Source organism: Myripristis murdjan, chromosome 17 (genome assembly GCF_902150065.1).
Source record: "Myripristis murdjan chromosome 17, fMyrMur1.1, whole genome shotgun sequence".
Taxonomy (NCBI): Eukaryota; Metazoa; Chordata; class Actinopteri; order Holocentriformes; family Holocentridae; genus Myripristis; species Myripristis murdjan.
In genome coordinates, this window is record NC_043996.1 from 23,168,880 (window position 1) to 23,188,758 (window position 19,879).

Sequence of the window (19,879 nt, forward strand, 5' to 3'; positions counted from 1 at the left end):
TGTAATTACGTGAGAAAGTAATTCACTTCTCAAGGTTATGTGCTTCTGAACGGTCCACGTCTCATCAAGTGGATCAAGAGAGGTGAAATAGTTTTACTGTAACTGAAAAGCAAATTCCAGCTTCCCTTCAGGGTCATAACATTAAATCCAATTCAAATGTTTTGAAACCAAGGTTAACCACAGAATACTAAGCCATATGGAGTCTCAATTTAAAAAAAAAAATATCATCTTGACTTCTCAAGGTGGCTAATTTGTAAAACCACTGGCCTATGTATCAAGTGTGAGATATTTCAAAATAACAGAGAAAAAAATCGCAGTTGTTATAATACTTCATTTCACCATCCATCACTGTTCCAAGGCTCCATGCTTTTTGCTTTGGCCTACTCTGAGCCACACACCACAGCTGTCTGTCAGCCAAGCAGAAACACTAAACAAACACACAATAATGACCAGACCACTGGGGATTCTTGAGAGTGAGAGTAAAAGAGTGCGCAGGAGAGAGAAAGAGAGAGCAAAACAGAACGTGAGAGATAGAGAAAGAGCGATATGACAGCAACAGTGGCTGGTTAAACAAAGACATGTCCCTCCTTGCAGTCGTTGCACATTTTCAGTCACTCATCAACGCTTTGTGGGCCTGTGCACACAGCACTGGTATTCAGTAAACTCCACAGAAAAGACCTTAATACTAAGAAAGAACATTTTATCCCTCTATCTATGTGTTAATACATGCAGTATAGATTTAATACCTGAGTTCTTTGACGTACATTAAACGCCAAACAACCACACTCATCTATCAAGGCCATTTGATTAACTAATGTTTATACAAGAAATCAATTAAGTGGTTCAGCCAGGCAGAAAGGCTGTGCGACCGTGTTGTGAGGGGAGATAACATGTTTCCCTTTAGGTCTCTCTCTGATGTGCATGACAGGGCCCAGATGGACCAGCAACATCGCGGTGATATGTGCAATTGCAGGAAAGTACCAAGGCTACCTTTCCCAATTATCTCCCGTGTTATAGGAAGTGGCTTGTACATGGCAGAGATGAGAACATGCAGTAGAGGAGGAGGAGGAGAAGAAGAGGAGTAAAACATATGGGTGCAATGAGCATATACAATCTACTGTCACTTGAAGGCACAGCATCTGCTGCACACACCCAAACATCATACATCACGCCAGTTTTAGAGAGTGAATGTGACACCTGCCACACAATAACAGTGAACATGGCTGGTGTTCTAAATTTAAGGGGTTTTGTTCTCAAATAAGACATCGGTCAGTTTTATAATATTTACTCCTAGGGATTGAAAAAAAAAACTAATCAATTTTGGTTTGCAGGGTGATTGTTTTGAATCGTAGAGTTCTATTTTAGGTGCCTGTCATGGCTGTCATATCTCTGACATGTGAGATAAAACCTGGATTAGATGTGACTAGTCCATACAGTTTAAAAGCTTTAATAATAGCTGTCTAAATCCTATTTTCAGTGGTATGGATAGAAGGCCTCAGGCGCCTAGAGCAAACCGTCAAGCACCAATTAATTAGGTTTAATTAGAGAAGCCAGTGAGATTACCTGATATCTTGCCATCTGCTTGCCTTAAGGCATCTCTCCCCCAGCTAAGCTCCAATAGCAAAGGCAAATATTTGAGGGAACAAATGGGTTCTTGTTTTGTAATACTGAATGCATGGTTTTCATTTTTTAATGAATCCTTTGAGTGGGACATTTGCGTGTTGGGGGTTGTCTGTGGTGGTCTTAAAATGTTTGATTTTGTAATTCTAAAATCTAAAATTTAATCCACATGCCTTCGTTAGAAATCTCTCTCTCTCTTTCCCTCTCTCAGACACACACACACACTCACACTCACGTCAGTGTTGTAACGTCCTTTGGAGATTGGTAAAACCTGTGCATTGTCTTATTGCGCTGTGTTTTACCGTTTCCTGACAAGGCCCCTGGTCCCTGGCGTTGGGCCATGTTCACTTGCCAGAGCATGTGGTCTCCATGGCAGCCCATTGGGTTACACAGTAAACACCTTCAAGGTAAATGAATGAACCTGTTTTAATCCAATAGGAATCTCTTTCTCAACTTTACCAGCCACATCCCGTTTCAATGCATGGAACACCTAGTTCACAGACTTGAGAAACCTGAGTCGTTTCCTGACAGTTTGGCATTTTCAATTTTCTTCACATAATTTGCGTTTGTGCAATAAAGGTTTAAAGAGTTGTCCTTGTACACTGTACCCTGTGCCTCTGTCTATTACCTAAAATGAAAATGTTATTAGGGATTATCGTTGGGTCATGAGAGTTTGCTAATCCTGTTTTAATGTGTTTTGAGGATTTGGAAAAGGCCTATGACAGCGTTCCCGGAGGAATCCTGTGGTAGTTGCTACTGGAATATGAGGTTCCAAGCCTGGTTCTGCAAGCCATTTGGCCGTGTTTCACTCAGGGCAAGAGCTGTGTTCACATTTTTCTTCCATGATTTTTCCCATTAAAGTAATAGTCCACAACTTTTTTTTCATATAAATAAATGTCAGTTAGTCTCCATGGCAATTTATACCATGCAGTAATGAAGTGTAAATCCAATTCATAAAAGCTTTACTCTTCCAAACACTATGGGTCAAGCTTTTTCAAGGAGGGTAACTGACTCTGACAAGGATGCACTTTGTCCCCACTCCTGTTTATGATATAAATGGACAGCCTATCAAAGCCCAGTGCCCACAATGGTGATGTTAGAGTGAGATACTTTGATCTGTGGGCATGGAGACCAAACACAGTTTTAGCCAGAGCTGAAAATGTTCCTGAAACAGGCCCTAACATTAATTTTAGCAAAGGTTAGTATGTTTTCACTTAACCATTTCAAAGCAGTTTAAAAGCTTTGGTCTAAAATTTTGTTCTGAACCTGTGATTGGTCCAAACAAAATCTTTGGATGTGGTGGTCTCTGTACATGCAGATCAATGACACCGGTTAAGGCGTCATCTCTGTAGTTTGCAGATAATGTCATTCTTTTGGTTTCATCAGAACACATGATTGCTGTTTTGCACTGAAGCAGTTTCTTACTGAGTATAACTTGGTCAAGATGAGAGTCAGCAACATCAAATGTGAGGCTTGGAGAGAAACTCCTCCAAAAAAAAAAAAAAAAAAAAAAAAAAAAAAAAAAAACTGCATTAGAGGGAGGAGTTCAGGTATCTCGGAGTCTTATCAGTTGATAAGAACAGAAAAAACTTGTTTTTCAAGAAAATGCTGGGGAAGTATGGATGCCCAAGGTGTGGTCTGGGAACTGGAAAAGACAGGCGACAAAGTTTGGTCCCCTCTCAAACACAATCCCCTTTTCCACCATTGAAAAATATCTTTCCATTGACTCTGACAGAAGTCTGCGGGTGCTGTTATTCACATGTGATGCTAGTGTGCCGACTTCTAGTGACATAAATCACTGAGATGTTGTGTAAAGGCGTATTTTTACATCTCAAAGACCTGAAACACCATCTGAGACAAATGGTGGTTTGATTTGGTGGATGGGTGGGTGTGACGGCCCCAAGAGCAAACTTTGTTGCCTGTCAGTTCCAGTTCACACACCACCTACTTTCAGCAACTGATCCACAAATTGCTTACGTTTCTGTCTCACCATACGGCAGGAATCCAGACTTTTGTGCCATTTCCTTGTGAAACTAGTCATTCCCAGCAAAAACAATATCACTCTTTCCTTGACGGCATTTGTGTGACCACAGCTTATAAGGAGGATGACAAACACATTCAAAGCACAATTTGCAGAGCTTGTTAAAGGATTTTCCCATCTTTGAGACAGAACACAAAACGATTTTTTTCATGACAACCAAAAACATTACTAATATTGAAATATCCAGCCTTGTTTTGTCTGGGTGGGGTTGTCTAGTTACTACCCATTTTCTGTGGATTGAACATACATGATATCATTACACCGGCATCATGAAGAGTATATTGTCAGGGCCATGTTCATTGGTGTCTTTGTGTTTAGCAGTTGTGCCTTTGAAATGTCTGGGTGGCCAGCTTAAAGGCAATCATTAGACTCTCTGCCAGTAAGGTGCACCAGCTGCAGTAATGTGGGCATTGTATTTAATGTATTCATTAAAAGTTCATGTAAGTTCTTGTATGATTTCTATGGTTACACAAAACCAAGGTGGTGAAGAGTGTGCTGAGTCACACCAGCTGTTGGAAAGAGGTTTTCCGCAGGGTGGGGGGCTCAGCAGTCCAGGAGCACTTCAGTGTTTAGCTGCTGTTCTTCCACATTGAGAGGAGCTGGTTGAGGCGGTTTGGTCACCTTCTAAAGATGGTGACCCCCTGCTTCCTTTGGGAGGTCTTTAAGGCACATTTAAGGGCTTGGAAGGAGACTGCAAGGTAGAGTCATGACACACTGGAGCGATTGCATGTCCCAGCTGGCCCGAGAGTGTGTGTGAAACCCCCGAGAGGTTGTCAGGGAAAAGGGCACCTAGGCTTCTCTGCTCGTCCTGATGCCTCCTTGATTATGCCCCAAATAAATGGCTCGAAAATGGATGCAGTTATTATCACTGCCAGCGTCTATTTGCATATTAGTTCCATGAGCACACACACACACACACACACACACACACACACACACACACACACACACACACACATGCACACACAAACAAGGAAAGCAATGCATTTTCACACACTCCTTGAAAGAGTAAGGAAAAAGAAGTTTTGCTCTTTGTGTTTGCTATATACCCAGAAAGACGCATTTTAAAGATTTAAAACTCACACACAGAGAGAGAGACGCACAATTCTCCACTGACTGCAATGTCCACACGTGGACCACAAATCCTTAACGATTTTTTTTTTTCTCGTATCCTACTGTTGGCCAAATGCCCTCTCTGCCTGTCAAATCAAATGACTGTCATATCAATTTCCCGCTTCATTAATTCGTGTGAGGTGGATTCAGGTTCCCGTGTGTCTTTGTGTCATCTGAGGTTTACTGACAAACAACTAGCGGCCCAAGTTATTTCCTCGGTGTAACAGCGCCATCTGGTGGTTTTCATGTGGCATAATGCAGATCTATTTAAAAAATGCTGTCGGCCTACATTGCCCATGTCAGACAGGGAGACTTGAAAATTCACACTCACCATTGCTAGAAACTCTAAATTTCAGGCGAAGAACGAGACATGCTGTTCTTGGTCCTTAGGCAGTTATTCATACTGGGTTGGGGGTTAGGGTTAGGGTGGAATAAATTATGGGACAGCCATTTTCATAAGTTATAAGTTGCCTGTGGCCCATACACTGCCGGTTTTTGTCCAGGCACAGAGTGTGCTCATTCCACTTCACTAAATTATGCTCATGCAGGATTGTGCATACAGGTACAACCAAGGTGTCAGTATGGTAATAAAATTGCACTGCTAGTTCCTGATCAAATGCAGTTTAATGCACCTGTTCATGCTTGTTAGAGGCTGTTGTGCAGGTTGTGGTTTCTCAGCTTTATGGCTTATAGGTCAGAAAAAAGAATCCGATGCAGACAAAAAAGGGGGGCCTATATGTCTCCCATCAGGAATTTTAGGATCAAACAATCTGTCAGCCTATTGTGCATGAACACGGGCCTGCGATTACTTAATCAAGGGTAGGTTACTGACAGTGATGAAGAGCGCTATTTCATCTTGCACGGACTGTGTATAAGGGCAGCAGCTCTCATGAAGCTGCCAAGTAGCGCTGCGCTGCGTGTGAGAAATCAAAGCGCAGGCGTCAAGTCTGGAGGGAGCCTATCTTGCGCAGACTACTGTACATGGCCATTGATGCTGCTGGATAGATGTAACCTCTGTTGTAAATAAGAATGGCGAGGGCAGTGGACCTAAAATGCCGCGTTATCTCAGCTTGACATCGGAACATTTTGAGCCACCATCGGGATTTTACACAACGCGGGCTCGCTTCCTCGTTTTCATTTGAATCCGCCTTGACAGCTCGCCTGATGGTTTTCATTTGACACACGAGCCAAAGCAGACAGGCGGCTTCTTCGAATAAACACTCGGGAAAAACGGGTCATTATGACCTTAGTATCCTCCGCTAAAAGAAAACCATCGGATTGCTTTTACGCAGCAGCATTCTGCTTGCATTTTTTGCTTTGGATTTCGTTTGCCGTGTCCGGAGAGGAGCATCATCAGTTCAGCGTTGAGGTAAGATGAATGGCCTTCGCTGCTTATCACAAATGACCGTGCGCTCTCCTCCAGATCATCAGCCTCGATGTGCGTGGAAAAAACAAATATTTACTCTATATGTCATCCTCGGGCATGTCAGATCATTTCCATAACTAACATGGAGACAATGTAAGCCTATCAGGACCGCACATGCACTGAACGGCAAAAAAAAATATCGCGCATTCTATATTTGTAGGGTGTAATGAAACAGAGGTATGCTCATTTGAGGTTATTACACTGCGGTCCATGAGCTGAACTGATCCAGCCCCATGATCCCTTATGTAGGCTATTACCCAGATATGATTGCGCTTAGTCTATTTCAATGGCCAGAGTAGCCATATCATAATGTTTTCTCCGAGATATGCCTCATGAGATAGGCACACTTTTTTTTTGACACGTCAGAAAAGTCACACTTGCTTATTTTTGGCAACATGGTGGTGTTGAAGGAGATTAAACATTTACAGACCCAAGTTGCATAATAGGATTTAATATCTTGTACCTTATTAATTGCTGTTATTTTCATCCTCACCACAGGCACCCCTCCCATCTCTCTGAAGAAATTAAATGGTGGAATTGACAGACTCTCACACACATCATTATTCAATTTCATGGCTCAGTGAAATCTCTCTTCTAGATCTGCGCCTTTGAACAAACACAACACACAGGAAACACACCCACAGGAGAGAGAGAGAGAGAGAGAGGGAGAAAAAAGGGATAAACAGGGCGTTTAGCTCAGCAGAAAGAGGGATAGAAGCAGAGGGGGAGGGATGGAGAGAGGAGACAGCTAGTCGGATTAGCTAGCTGGAGCATCTCATGGTCTGTGTAATGATGGGAAGGCAGCTGGTTGGCATGTGGACAGCTGTGGATAGCGTGGGCACCTCGTGGGCCTCAGCATCAGGACCGGGTCTATCAATGATGCCTGGACGATGCTGAGGCTCACTCTCACTTTGTAGGGTAAGCAGAGGCAGAGCCACAGTCCTGCACGTGTGCTGACACAAAGATGCAAACACTGAATAAGGTCACTTGGAGGGGGGTGTGGATTCAAATGCTCAAGTGCAAACGGTTGTAGTCTACTGCTGTCCAGAGAGCCTAGCAAAACACTTAAACAAATGTAAACCTGAACCTTAACTGGCATGAAACAATAGAAAATGCACACCCTGTATCTGCAGTTGTGCATTGTGCATAGACAGGGCATGTATGCACAATAAGAGACATTTTACAGATAACGCACAGACATTTTTTAGCAAGTATCTCTAGTCAAGCATCTCTCTGACAGCTTGGAGCCAATTGCATACAGTGATCTTAAGTATAAATACACCTACAAAGGCCTATTCCATATGCAATTTGGTTTCTGGTAATAATGAAAAATTCTATGAGCATTGGTTTTCTTGTTTTCCCTCTGCAGCAGTTGCAGTATGAATGAGCACAGCCGTATGCTTTGTGCTATTATGGGAGTGGAGGTGGTATGGAGGTTAGAAAAGTGGGCTTGTCACTGGAAGCTTGCCAGTTTGAATCCCACTGTCAAGGAAAAGGCGGATGGGGAAAAGCAATACCCAGCGCTCTCTCCTCCCTCAGTAACTTCCACTGAGGTGCCCTTTAGCAAGGCACATTTGCTGCTCCAGTAGAGCTACTTCTTAGGTAACAGAGGAGGACTGTGTACTGGGCAGCCTTCCAGCACTGAAGAATGACTAACGAATGCTGGAAAAGAGCATGTACTGTATGCTTAGGCTACTTTGGATGGAAATGGTAACATGTATGACGCTATCCAAAGTTCATCACAAAGACTAATAACTCGGACACATAAATGAGTGTATTTTTGAATGGAAGCTTGAAATTCTCCTAATTGTAGCCTTTCACTTTTGACACCTAACAGGTCAGTTTATACATTTAACAGCAGATGATCTCACTGAGTAGATACATGGCATTAATATCTGACCCAAATGATGTGAGTCTTTCTCCTCCTTCTCTCTTTGCAGGAATGGCTACAAAGGTATGGCTACCTTCCCCACACAGACCCCAGAATGTCTGTCCTGCGCTCTGCCCAAACCATGCACTCAGCCATTGCTGCCATGCAGCGCGTCTATGGGCTCAATGTCACAGGGACACTGGATGAGAGAACCAAGGAGTGAGTATACACGTGCTGTGAACGTGCTTGCACATACACACACACACACACACTAGGTGAGGTGCAGCGCTCACACAAACACATACGCACATGCTTTCGCAGAGCCACAGGAGTCACATGAATGAAAATCCTCAGCTCGTTCATTTAAAATGCACAAGAAGCGGCTATCAATATTTCAGTGAATTAGTAGAGAGCAGGAGTAGACATGATTAACACCTATAACTTCACCTCAAGCAATTAACAGTGGTTGTGGCATGAGTGGGAACATGTGACACTCGTGATTCTCAGCTGTCAACTCAGTGTTTAGGTTACACTTGGTGTGTAGAAGTGACAGTGATAGTGCTGTGGTGTGGAGTCTGCCTCACTTTGCTGTTGTGATACTTCGACTTTAGCCAGGAAGAGAGGCTTCTGGTTCACCGTGGAACTTCATGTTGTGGAAAAAGCAGAGAAAAGCAACATTGGTTGGTTGATTTGGTAACCCACACTTGTCTTTCTCTTCTCTTCTCACCTCTTCTCCTCCTCCTTCTTCTCTCCTCCACCACTCCCTCTCCAAGTTGGATGCAAAGGCCACGGTGTGGAGTCCCAGACAAACTTAAGAGTGTTTCGAGGTCACGGAAGCGGAGATACGCGCTGACGGGACAGAAGTGGCAGCGCGCGCACATCACCTACAGGTGAGAGACGGGAGATAGTTGTCATAGCGACCGTTTAGATCAGCAGTCCTTATTATAAGGCTCTGTGTTTGCCAGTGTATCCATTAATTTGCTTGCGTGCTCTCTCTCTCATCTCTGTCTCAATTACCACCTGGGATCACATGCTCTGTGTTGTCATAGAGACTGCACACAAACAAATGTCACATACACACACTCCCTGACATTACACATGCATTCCATTCAGCGTCGCATAAATAAAATCTCTTTTCTCATGTACAATGTGGTGAGTGTGTTTATTCACAGTGCATAAATAGCTTGCTGGCAAAATGAATATGGAATCAGGTAGTGTTTTTTTTCACTCTCTTCCAATTTTTCATTTATTCCTTCCTTTGCATATTTGTCAAAATAGCATGGAGAGGCAAGGCTTTCCTCTCACTCATAGAAATTGTCTGAAAATCCTAAGTGTAAATTGTCCATAATCTTAGCAGAAATATTCAAATTCCCATCTTATCATGCCTGATTAAGTTCCGGCTTTTAATAGGTTCTGAGGAGGAACGATAAAAGGGTCTTTGGCGCTACTGCAAATTGACAGGTTACAGCAGTAATAGCCGATAACACTGTCAATTTATTCAAATCCTTCCTTCCTCCACGAATTTGAATTGATGAGCCACCTCTCCTAATGGAATGTCAATCAGTGCTGAGCCAGTGCTGCTGCTGACTGCACTTTATTCATGAAAATGAGTGGAGAGAGAGAGGGAGAGAGAGAGAGAGAGAGGAGAGAGAGAGAGAGAGAGAGAGAGAAGATTTCCCATTCCTCTCTGCCTGCCGGGGACTGATAACGACTGCTGTGTTAAAAGTTCAGTGAAAGCTGCTGGGCTTGAAATAGTTTTGTGAAGTACAACTTTTTTTTAGTGTCTCCTCATTTTGAAAAATAAAATGTTCTCTCAGAATTAATGGGACAATGAGGCAAGAGGTTGAGATTTGGGAGAATATCACGGTGTGGTGTTTGTCTGTTTTATTGCCAGGGTGAATTTTCTTCTTGTGGTCTTTAGTGCTCAGTGCCGTGTAGTTTCAGGTGACATATGTGCTGTGATGCATAATGTGCAGTACCTTTCATAGTCCAGGTGAGAAAAGACTTCTCAGCCTGATTGTGTCAAATACTCTGCTTCTGTAATATGAATCAGTCTTCTTTCCAACAGGCTCACGTTTACTCTGTTCTACCTGCAGCATAAAGAACGTCACACCAAAGGTGGGCGCTCGGGAGACCCACGATGCCATTCGGCGGGCGTTTGACGTGTGGCAGGGTGTGACTCCGTTGCGCTTTGAGGCCGTTCCGTACAGCGCCCTGGAGACTGGCAGGCGTGATGTGGACATCACCATCATCTTTGCTTCGGGTTTTCATGGCGACAGCTCCCCCTTTGATGGGGAGGGAGGATTCCTCGCCCACGCCTACTTCCCAGGCCCAGGGATAGGAGGGGACACACACTTTGACTCGGATGAACCCTGGACCCTGGGGAATCCCAACCATGATGGTAAGTGGAAGAGAAAGTAGGTGGAAAGCCAAAGCCAGGAATGGAGAAAGTGGTGTGGGAGGAAGCAAGGAGTGAGACATGAAAGCTGTGAACCATGTGTTAGGGAGAGAGAAGAGAAAAATATATTACAGGAAAACGAAAGAGAGTAAAGTGAAGCTGTGAATAAAGAGAGACAGGTTGGGAACAAAAGGGAAGAAATGAGACAGACATGGGTTTTTAGATAAAGATGGTTGAGAGTTAAAGAAGCGAGTAGGGGTGGAGAAGGAGTGAGAAAATGGAAGGGCGTTGAAACAAACATAAAGACTGATGGGAAGCAAAATAGCAGAAATGCAGATGGCTAGGCAGTGGGGCAACATGGCTGAGGCAGTATCACAGGGCAGGGTGTGAGGGGTGCTTAATGGAAAACAAAGAATGCACAAACGTCTTTGATCGGGCTGTTCTCTTTAAAGAAGCATCACCCCATCTGTCAGGATTTTTATGTTTTTTGTTCTGCATAATAAGCTCTTCAGATGACAGGACAGAAAACCCTGCTATTTTAAGGCATTGGCTGCTGCCACATTTATAATGGCTACTCTGTTTATAGTGAAGTTGATAGAAGAGGGTTTCAAGAGAATTCTACATAAAAGCACCAGATAAGTATCTATGCCATTACTATGAGATCATTTAAACATTGCAGTGCTTTAGACTACTGTAAACCACACTATACTATACTATACTACATCACACTGTATACTATTTGCTACTATGCCATACTATATTATACTTTTTTCAACGTTATTCAGTACTACACTACATTACACTATACTAAAAAAGTATAAAATTTTCTGTTACACTGTATACTGAACGATGTCATACCATAATAAACTATCCTATTCACTGCTACACTAAACTATACTATACTATACTTATACTATAATCAACTAAACTCCACCATACTATACTATAGGCTACTATTTGCTGCTATTCTTTTCGCTGTTAAACTGTTGTGCCATGCTATCATACCATACTATGCCATGCTATACCATGGTGCATTATTGCATTATGTTAGGTTAGGTTAGGTTAAGTTAGGTTAGGTTAGGTTAGGTTATGTTATGTTATGTTATGTTAGGTTAGGTTAAGTTAAGTTAAGTTAAGTTAAGTTAAGTTAAGTTAAGTTAAGTTAGGTTAAGTTAGGTTAGGTAAGGTAAGGTTAGGTTAAGTTATGTTAGGTTAGGTGAGGTTAGGTAAGGTTAGGTTAAGTTAGGTTAGGTTATGTAAGGTTAGTTTAAGTTAGGTTATGTTAGGTTAAGTTAAGTTAGATTAGGTTAAGTCGGGTTAGGTTAAGTTAGGTTATGTCTTGTTATGTTAGGTTAGGTTAAGTTAGGTTAGGTTATGTTAGGTTAGGCTAAGTTAGATTATGTTAGGTTAGGTTAGGTTAGGTTAGGCTAAGTTATGTTAGGTTAGGTTAGGTTAAGTTAGGTTAAGTTAGGTTATGCTAAGTTAGGTTATGTTAGGTTAGGTTAAGTTAGGTTAGGTTAGGTAAGGTCAGAGGTAGTTATGTTATGTTAGCTGCACTGTGTACATAGTTGACTTATCATGCCTCTGTTGCTAATGGAGGAGTGTGGATGCTTGTGGGGTGCAGTGGCCCAGAGAGGGAAATAAAATGCCTCTCTCAGCTCTGCATCCGCAGGCACTTTAATTACCCTACCTGCAGGGCGCCAGGCTTGTCAGAGCACCACCAGGCTGTTTCACTAATACCCATGTGCCATACGCTTACATTCTTTCCTCCCATTAGTGGAAGAGAGTTATAGTTATAGTTACAGCGAGTGTATGTTTTCAGATGCTTTTTGCCACCTGTCAGCAACCCCCCCTTCTCTCATTTGTTCTCAGTCTCCAATGCTAATTGCCTCAGATTGCCAAGTCAAATTCATGTCCACCCTTCCCTTGTCCCGTGTCCCATGGTGATCCATGCAAAGTGCCGGGGGCTGATTCTGAGAAGCCCCTGTCTTAACTTATGTGTCTAGAGCACTGTGCAGCCTTTAATGGGCTTTCACAGCAGTGTAATTGTAAATGTTGCATGTTGACATGTGCGCTAATGGTAGCCCAGCTCTGTCTCCTGGGACTTCTTATGGGACACTTGTGGTGCTGGGGGGTGGGGGTGGGGGGGCTAACCTTTTAGCTGCTGGCAGAGGGTCAGTGGTTGTTCTGTGCAGTGCTGCTGGCAGGAGTGGATATCATGTTTTGAAGGGCAACAATCTCCCGGGGCCAACTTCAGTCACAAACTGCACAGAAATGTTGTACTTCTCTCTAAATCAAACTGACACTATGAGTTGAATGTGGGCTGTAGAGTGACATTTTTAGGGTTTAATTTGTTGATGTTTTTTTTTTTTTTTTTTTTGACATTGAACTCAGAAGCATACATGCACTTGTGTTGCACCTACACATATTTATGATCCTGCGGCCCTGTAATAGCACGCATCTGCTTGAATTTTAATTGTTCTCTAAGGCTTTGGGCAGCAACATTATGTCCCTCTGTTCTTTAAGAGCTGTGGCTCCTATGGTGTCTTACCGTCTCTTACTAAGCAAAAGAAAAAGAGTACCTGCACTCTACTCTACATCTACTGCACAAAATTTGCTTGCATTAATTTTTATTTAAGCCATGTTGCCCAAAAATTGTTAAATGGGAAGAAGATTCAGTTTTCTGTGGACATGAGATAAGGCTGATTTGAGATGTGCTCCCTTCCTGCTGTCACAGAGTCCAGTCATTTGTTTAAAAGTGGCTCTATAGTCTGTGGCACACGAAATCCATTTATTAAAAAAAAAGAAGAAGAAGAAGAAGAAGAACGAGATTAGAGGTCGATGTCTGGTAAATGTGGAATGTTTGATTTCCATACAGATTTGTCCTAATTTTCCAATTCAGCATGAAAACATTCAAAGATTTCCATGTATTTTTTGTGGTTGAGTGTATTAATGAGCATCTGTGTACATTTTTGTGTGTGTCCCTCCGTTTGCGTAAGCACAATCTGTAAGTGGCACATATGACACATTCATTCAGATGTACTTGCTTGTATGTATGCCCACGCGTCTTGTGTCATCGCTGCTATCCTCTTCCCCTCACTAGGCAATGATCTGTTCTTGGTTGCGGTTCATGAGCTGGGCCACGCCCTCGGTCTGGAGCACTCCAATGACCCCACTGCTATTATGGCTCCCTTTTATCAGTATATGGACACAGAGAACTTCAAACTACCTCATGATGACCTGCAGGGCATCCAGAAAATCTATGGTAACCATGCACTTCACAAGAAAGCCTCCTTTGAATATATGAACATGAATACATATAAGAATATTTGAACTCCTAAAACACTTTTATGGATCTTGAACAGAGTTACATCTCTCAATGCAATAGAAAGCAGAAACTGAGTCATACATCTGAGTCATACATTGATCAATAGTTCTTCCCTATTCAAAAAACGTCTGTGCCGATGCAATTTTTGTTTTCAGGTCCACCAGACAGAGCCCCTCAGCCTACAAGACCCCCACCCACAGTCCCTCCTCCTCGCTTCCACCCTCCATCAGACCCCCGCAAGCATGACCGCCAGGTCAGGCCTCACCGCCCTCCACAGGGGGCCAAACCCTCAAACCCCAACTCCAAGCCCAACATCTGCGATGGAGGCTTCAACACGTTGGCCATCCTCAGACAGGAGCTTTTCGTGTTCAAGGTACGGCAGACTATCAGTGTGAGCCAACATGGATGCTGCTCCTCTGGTTTTGAAGCTGAAGCAGAAGAAAGAAGATAATTGTAGTGATTTTGATGATGGTGGTGATAATGATGATGATAATGATGATGTGTCCTTCTTTCCCGTCTGTTTCTGCAGGACCAGTGGTTCTGGAGGGTACGGGACAACTCAGTAGTCCCTGGCTACCCCATGCAGATAAACTATTTCTGGAGAGGTTTACCTTCCAAAATAGACGCCGTCTACGAAAACAGCGAGGGAAAGTTTGTTTTCTTCAAAGGTACGAAAAAGATTTAAACAGACTAAAATGAAACAAGATCCATACAAACAATTTTCTTATTGATCGTAGTGAGTGGGAGAGAAAGAGCGATTATGCCATTTTCCTGCTGACACTCAATGGCATAACAACCGGCAACAGACAAAGCTACAAGAAAGACAACAGAGACAATTGTCTTTAATTGCAACCCACCAGTACAAGACGGATGTGTGATCTCTCTAAACATGATCTTTCATTGTATGCTAACGCCTGAATGAATAATGTTGTTTGCACTGATGCAAGGAGAACGGATGACGGCGAGGTTATTTGATTTCTGTACAGTAACAGAGGGGCGAGGGTCCGGTACAGTCATCTGTCCATCAGGCAGATTAACATGACATCTGTCACCCAGCAGGATCAGAGTGCCTCATGCTTTATTTATTCACTCAGGGGGACTTAACTGTGTGTGTGTGTGTGTGTGTGTGTGTGTGTGTGTGTGTGTGTGTGTGTGTGTGTGTGTGTCTGGGTCTGTGTGTGTATATATGCGTATGTGACTGTGTGAGTGTGTGTGTGTTCAGCTACTTACTGCAAGCACACCACTACAGTCGCTCCACTCGCTCTGCCTGAGGCGCTTATGATCAAACTGAATTAAATGCAACAATAGCTTCAATAAAACACACAACAATGAGTCTCAGGGGAATCGCCTTCAAAGCGTCATCTCTGTGTTTATTGCATTATAGATAACACTCCATAGATTTTCTGCTCTGCATATGTTTTCTAAATTAGGTGATAAATCTAATCTTTGAAATAAAAGAAAAAAAACAAACAAAAAACGTGCTTGAGCAAACTCAGATCCAGCAGTGTGTTGTCTTTGCAAATATAATTTTTGAGATTCTATTTATGAGGATTTCTTTGTTCCAGAGCTGCTTATCATTATTGTGTGTGTGTGTGTGTGTGTGTGTCTCTGTGTGTGTTTTAGGAAACCGTTTCTGGGTATTCAAGGACACAACTCTCCAGCCTACCTATCCTCAGGACATCTCGCTGTTTGGGAGCGGCATGCCCACACAGAGTATTGAGACAGCCGTCTGGTGGGAGGATGTGGCCAAGACCTACTTCTTTAAAGGAGACAGGTCTGTATGGAAAGATTATTATCACAGCGTGTGTTCATTGTGAAGTTCGCTCTCATGATAATGTTGGACTGAAGGCTGAATCCTATATACATAAATGGCTGTTTTGGTTTTATCAGTATAATTCTATGTTGAAAAGAGGATTCATTTATTGTTGATGCTATATTTATGGCTTTATACAAGCTTTTAGTTTGGGTGGTTGGGACGTGAATCCACCAGTTCAACCTTGGACGTCTCCCCACAGCAGGCAAACTAGAGAATCTGTTGTTTATGAATCTATATATGCAAGTGTCTTAGACTTTGAGAATATGCCAATGTGAATCACATATTTGTTCAGCTGTCATGATAAATCATATCCTAAGAGGTCAGAAGGCCCTGTGGTGAGAGCTGACAAAATGCTTTGTCATGATACTGTCATCCCTCGGCCTGCTGTTGCACATCATGGCAAACAGGACTTTCTGTCCATCGTCAAAAATACAATTTCATCTCTCAGCGTCTGACAACATGGTATTTGCTGGAGTGCAAAACCATGACAGTCTGTAGCAGATCCCAAGATCTCTGTGTGAGTGTATGAGAGGCAAATCAATCACGACAACCCCCACAGCAAATTTGCACAGAAGATCAACATGGTACGCCTGAGTGATTGATTGGCTGCTTTTTGCAAGTCATGTGAAAGAAGTCAGTTTCTGGTTATTATGCAGTCAGACTGAGGGTTAAAATATGTGTTTGAAACTGATGAGTCTGACTTCAAGGAAGCAGCAATAACTTGTGCAAAAGCAACTAATGGCAGGGAGCTCAGAGCCAATGAGTTATCACTGCATGCTTGCGTAGATGTGCCTCAGTGTGAATGTGGGGTGGGCTGAGATCAACACACTGTGAAATTCCACCGTTGTGTTTGTGAAAGCGGTATGTGTGACCATCCATAGCACTGTTTGTGTACCTCCAAACTGAGCATGGCGTTCTCTCTAATCTCTTGTAGATACTGGAGATACAATGAGGACATGAGAACCATGGACCCTGGTTATCCCAAACCCATCACCGTCTGGAAGGGCATCCCTGACTCCCCACAAGGGGCCTTTGTGGATAAGGCCAATGGTACGCCCATTTAAATATGCAAGAGTCCTGATTTGATTACACCCCTCCACATAATCTGATGCAGCTAACTGAAGAATCTTTGCCATTTCACCATTAAAGAGACAGTTCGCCTCAAAATGCAAACTGTCATTAGAGCTCAATGCAGTGCAGCTTAAGTAAACACATGCAAATAGAAAAAACACAAGGAGAGGACACTTTAAAAATGATGAACACGTTTGGTTACTGTAAACAGTGACTCCCAAAATTAGTTTATAAACCCTGAAAATGGGTTTTTGACTGAGGAAGACTAATATTAGTAAGTCAACATAAACAAAAAATAACAAAAAACACAGCTCACCCTTTTCCAGGGTGTCAGTCTCTGTGGCCAGCCTATGTTGACCTATTAACGTTAGTCTTCTTCAATCAAAAACCCATTTTCAGGGTCTACAAACTAATTTTGGGAGTCACCGTTCACAGTAACCAGACATGTTCATAACTTTGAACTGTCCTCTGCTTGTGTTTCGTCCATTTGCATGTGTTTTCTTAAGCTGCAGTGCATTGAGCTGTCAGGGCCTCCATAACTCACTCCCCTGACAGCTGAAACACAGGTGAAGTGTCTTTGTCCATACAGCACACAGAGGAGTTGCCATAGCACGACTCCTTAGCAGCCTTCTGCAAAATAACTTAAGTCAACGAGTAGCACTTTCAGAGTGCCAAAAAAGATAAAACATGGCAACAAAATCACTCCATACAGCTTGTGCAAAGTTAAATGATCTAACCCTAGGTGTAAAAGTGTAATATTTACATCATTTTTTAGCACTAACCTCAGTTACACCCTTCGATGGCACCGCGGTCACAGTGCTATTTACGCCCAGGTCATTCATGTTCTCCTTGGCGAGAACTTGCGAGAGCATCTTCCAGGAAAAGTGCAGCATCCAGGAAAACCACACACTCACCCTTTGTAAAATGTCAGTGCTAGGTAACAAAACTTCAGCAGCCTAACACACTAAACTGTTTCAGTTTGTGCGTTGTGAGCCTTTGTGTAACATAGCAGGGTAAATTAAGAAATTAGAGCAGAGTTTGTCTTGAGTTTGCGCAGAACTCTAACTTCTTGGTTCTTCTGAAGATTTGGATCATGCTGCATGAACTCTGTGGAGTAATTTTCTTATCATTTTTTCCTTTTTGGAACGGTAAAAAGCGCTACCTACAGTATTGATGTAAGGTTTTGGAGAGGGCTGCTGTAGAGTTGTGCTTGCACCCTTCTTGTTTGTTGCACAGTCAGAGACTGAATTGTGCACAGACTGGGATTGAATAGATAATGACAATATTTTCATTTTGGGTGAGCTGTTCCTTTAATTTAAATGTGAATGAGTGATGTTTTATCACCCTTCCATCCAGGGTTTACCTACTTCTACAAAGGAAAGGAGTACTGGAAGTTCAACAACCAGCTGCTGCGTGTGGAGCCGGGCTACCCGAGGTCCATCCTGCGGGACTTCATGGGCTGTGACGGTCTACCCGCTGACCCCGACTGGGACTGGAGCCCCCCGGTGGTGGAGGAGCGGCACTACGACAGCGGCGACGTGGACATCGTCATCAAACTGGACAGCGCCGGGGGCACGGAGAAAGCGGTGGCCATTGCTATCCCCTGTGTCCTGGCGCTGTGCATGATGGTTCTGCTCTACACCGTTTTCCAGTTTAGGAGGAAGAGCACGCAGCGCCACATACTGTACTGCAAACGCTCCATGCAGGAGTGGGTCTGAGGCATCCCTGCTGTGCTGTGTAGGAAGGGGTATGGAGCTCTGGTAGCGGTCTAGTTGTTGCTTCAAGCCCTAAGTACAATAAATTGGAAGTACTGTAAAGGGTACAGTATTTTAAGGGTTGCCATGTTGGCAGATTTTAAAACTGTTTGAACCCATGACGTGCAAGCTACAGCGAAGCAAAACCATCAGTAGAACTGAACTGGAGACAATGAGGGAGCCACACCCTCCTACAGTATGTCCAACTAATATGTATGTATCTGCTTTGACTTTTTTCTGTATGTTGGAATGAACTCAATTAAGTGAGACAGAGTTAAGCTGAGTGGGACCTTCGTCTATCCCCGTCTCTGCACGCCTCTTAAAAAGCCCCTAGCACTAACTACAGTGGACAAATTAGATATAGGCTACTACTTTACTTTCATTTCTTAATTAACTTGCCCTAAGCAGTGCTTTTTGATTTAGGGACCCTCAAAAAGATTATTCATTGTGTGGAGGACTGATACACAAACCAAATATGACCTTTTCTTCCAAAGAGGATTACTGCTCAATGTTTTTTTTTCCGTGTTTTTTTTTTTTTTTTTTTTTTGATGGGATATTTTTCATCCATGAATCTAACATTGCGGCATCATTCTTTCTCACATTTTCTTTTGCCATTTCTATTCATATCCACCCATCTGCTCTGTCATCTGTGGGAATAGGAAGCAGCAGTTAATAAGAGCTAGGAACTGAAGACTGTTGTGGCAGTCTGTCTCCAAAACAGGGGCCAAAAACCTCTCTGCAATATTCATGAGACTGCCTTAATCACAGATTACTTTTACTTCCTTCTTTGTCTCTCTTTCTCTCTTCCTCTTGTTTTGTATTTCTCCCTTTGTTTCCTTTTCTTTCTCCCTCTTTCTCTCTTGCACAGTGTCTAAAAGCTGCATACTGAGAACAATACAGTAGAAATGCAAAAAAAAAAAAAAAAGTATGTCGGTGCATTATGTAAAATCCATAATGCAACACCTGTAAATCAAAGAGAGTGTGATCTAAAATGAAATTGTTTGAAAATGTCCTAAGCTATAGCGCCCATCTTCATCTTTCATCATCTTTCATTCAAAGATCTGTTGGTGTGAAAGAGAAAGGGATAGGTGAGTGTGTATGTGTGTGTGAGAGTGAGGTTTGACACACACACTGTAAATGCAGTGTCAATTATCAGACAGCCAGCAGCGAGACATCCATTATCAGAATCTATCAAATACCCGTCTGACGTGCTGCTTCACTCTCTCTTGTCAAATTTTGATGCCCTACCTGCACAAAGAGTCCGTCTGCAGTATTTAAACAGACTTACCAATGCATACACCACTTTGGGAAATGATTTGTACAAATTCTGAGTAAAAACACAAGTGGTTAACCCTAACCCTAACCACACCTGGACAAGGCACATAAAGCTTGTCGTAAAAGGGCAGTGCTTATGCCCTTTGGTACAAACTGGTCTGCAAATA

General features: G+C 42.8%; 1 protein-coding gene across 1 annotated transcript; it reads left to right on the plus strand.

Moving 5' to 3' along the window:
• The first annotated feature begins 5,751 nt into the window (after positions 1–5,751).
• mmp16b (matrix metallopeptidase 16b (membrane-inserted)) lies at positions 5,752–19,375 on the plus strand. The gene is made up of 10 exons (XM_030075254.1): positions 5,752–6,143; positions 8,141–8,289; positions 8,844–8,960; positions 10,167–10,471; positions 13,572–13,733; positions 13,952–14,169; positions 14,326–14,464; positions 15,420–15,570; positions 16,547–16,662; positions 18,040–19,375. The coding sequence occupies exons 1-10, from the start codon at positions 6,015–6,017 to the stop codon at positions 18,399–18,401; spliced, it is 1,848 nt and encodes a 615-aa protein (XP_029931114.1). The 5' UTR covers positions 5,752–6,014; the 3' UTR covers positions 18,402–19,375.
• The last annotated feature ends 504 nt before the right edge of the window (positions 19,376–19,879 follow it).

What these genes read in the sequence shown, in the direction of transcription:
- mmp16b (XM_030075254.1), top strand. Translation starts at nt 6,015, where the DNA reads ATGACCTTAGTATCCTCCGCTAAAAGAAAACCATCGGATTGCTTTTAC. An exon ending in ATCATCAGTTCAGCGTTGAG is followed by an intron (nt 6,144 to 8,140) that starts GTAAGATGAATG and finishes CTCTCTTTGCAG; the next exon opens with GAATGGCTACAAAGGTATGG. An exon ending in CGCGCGCACATCACCTACAG is followed by an intron (nt 8,961 to 10,166) that starts GTGAGAGACGGG and finishes TTCTACCTGCAG; the next exon opens with CATAAAGAACGTCACACCAA.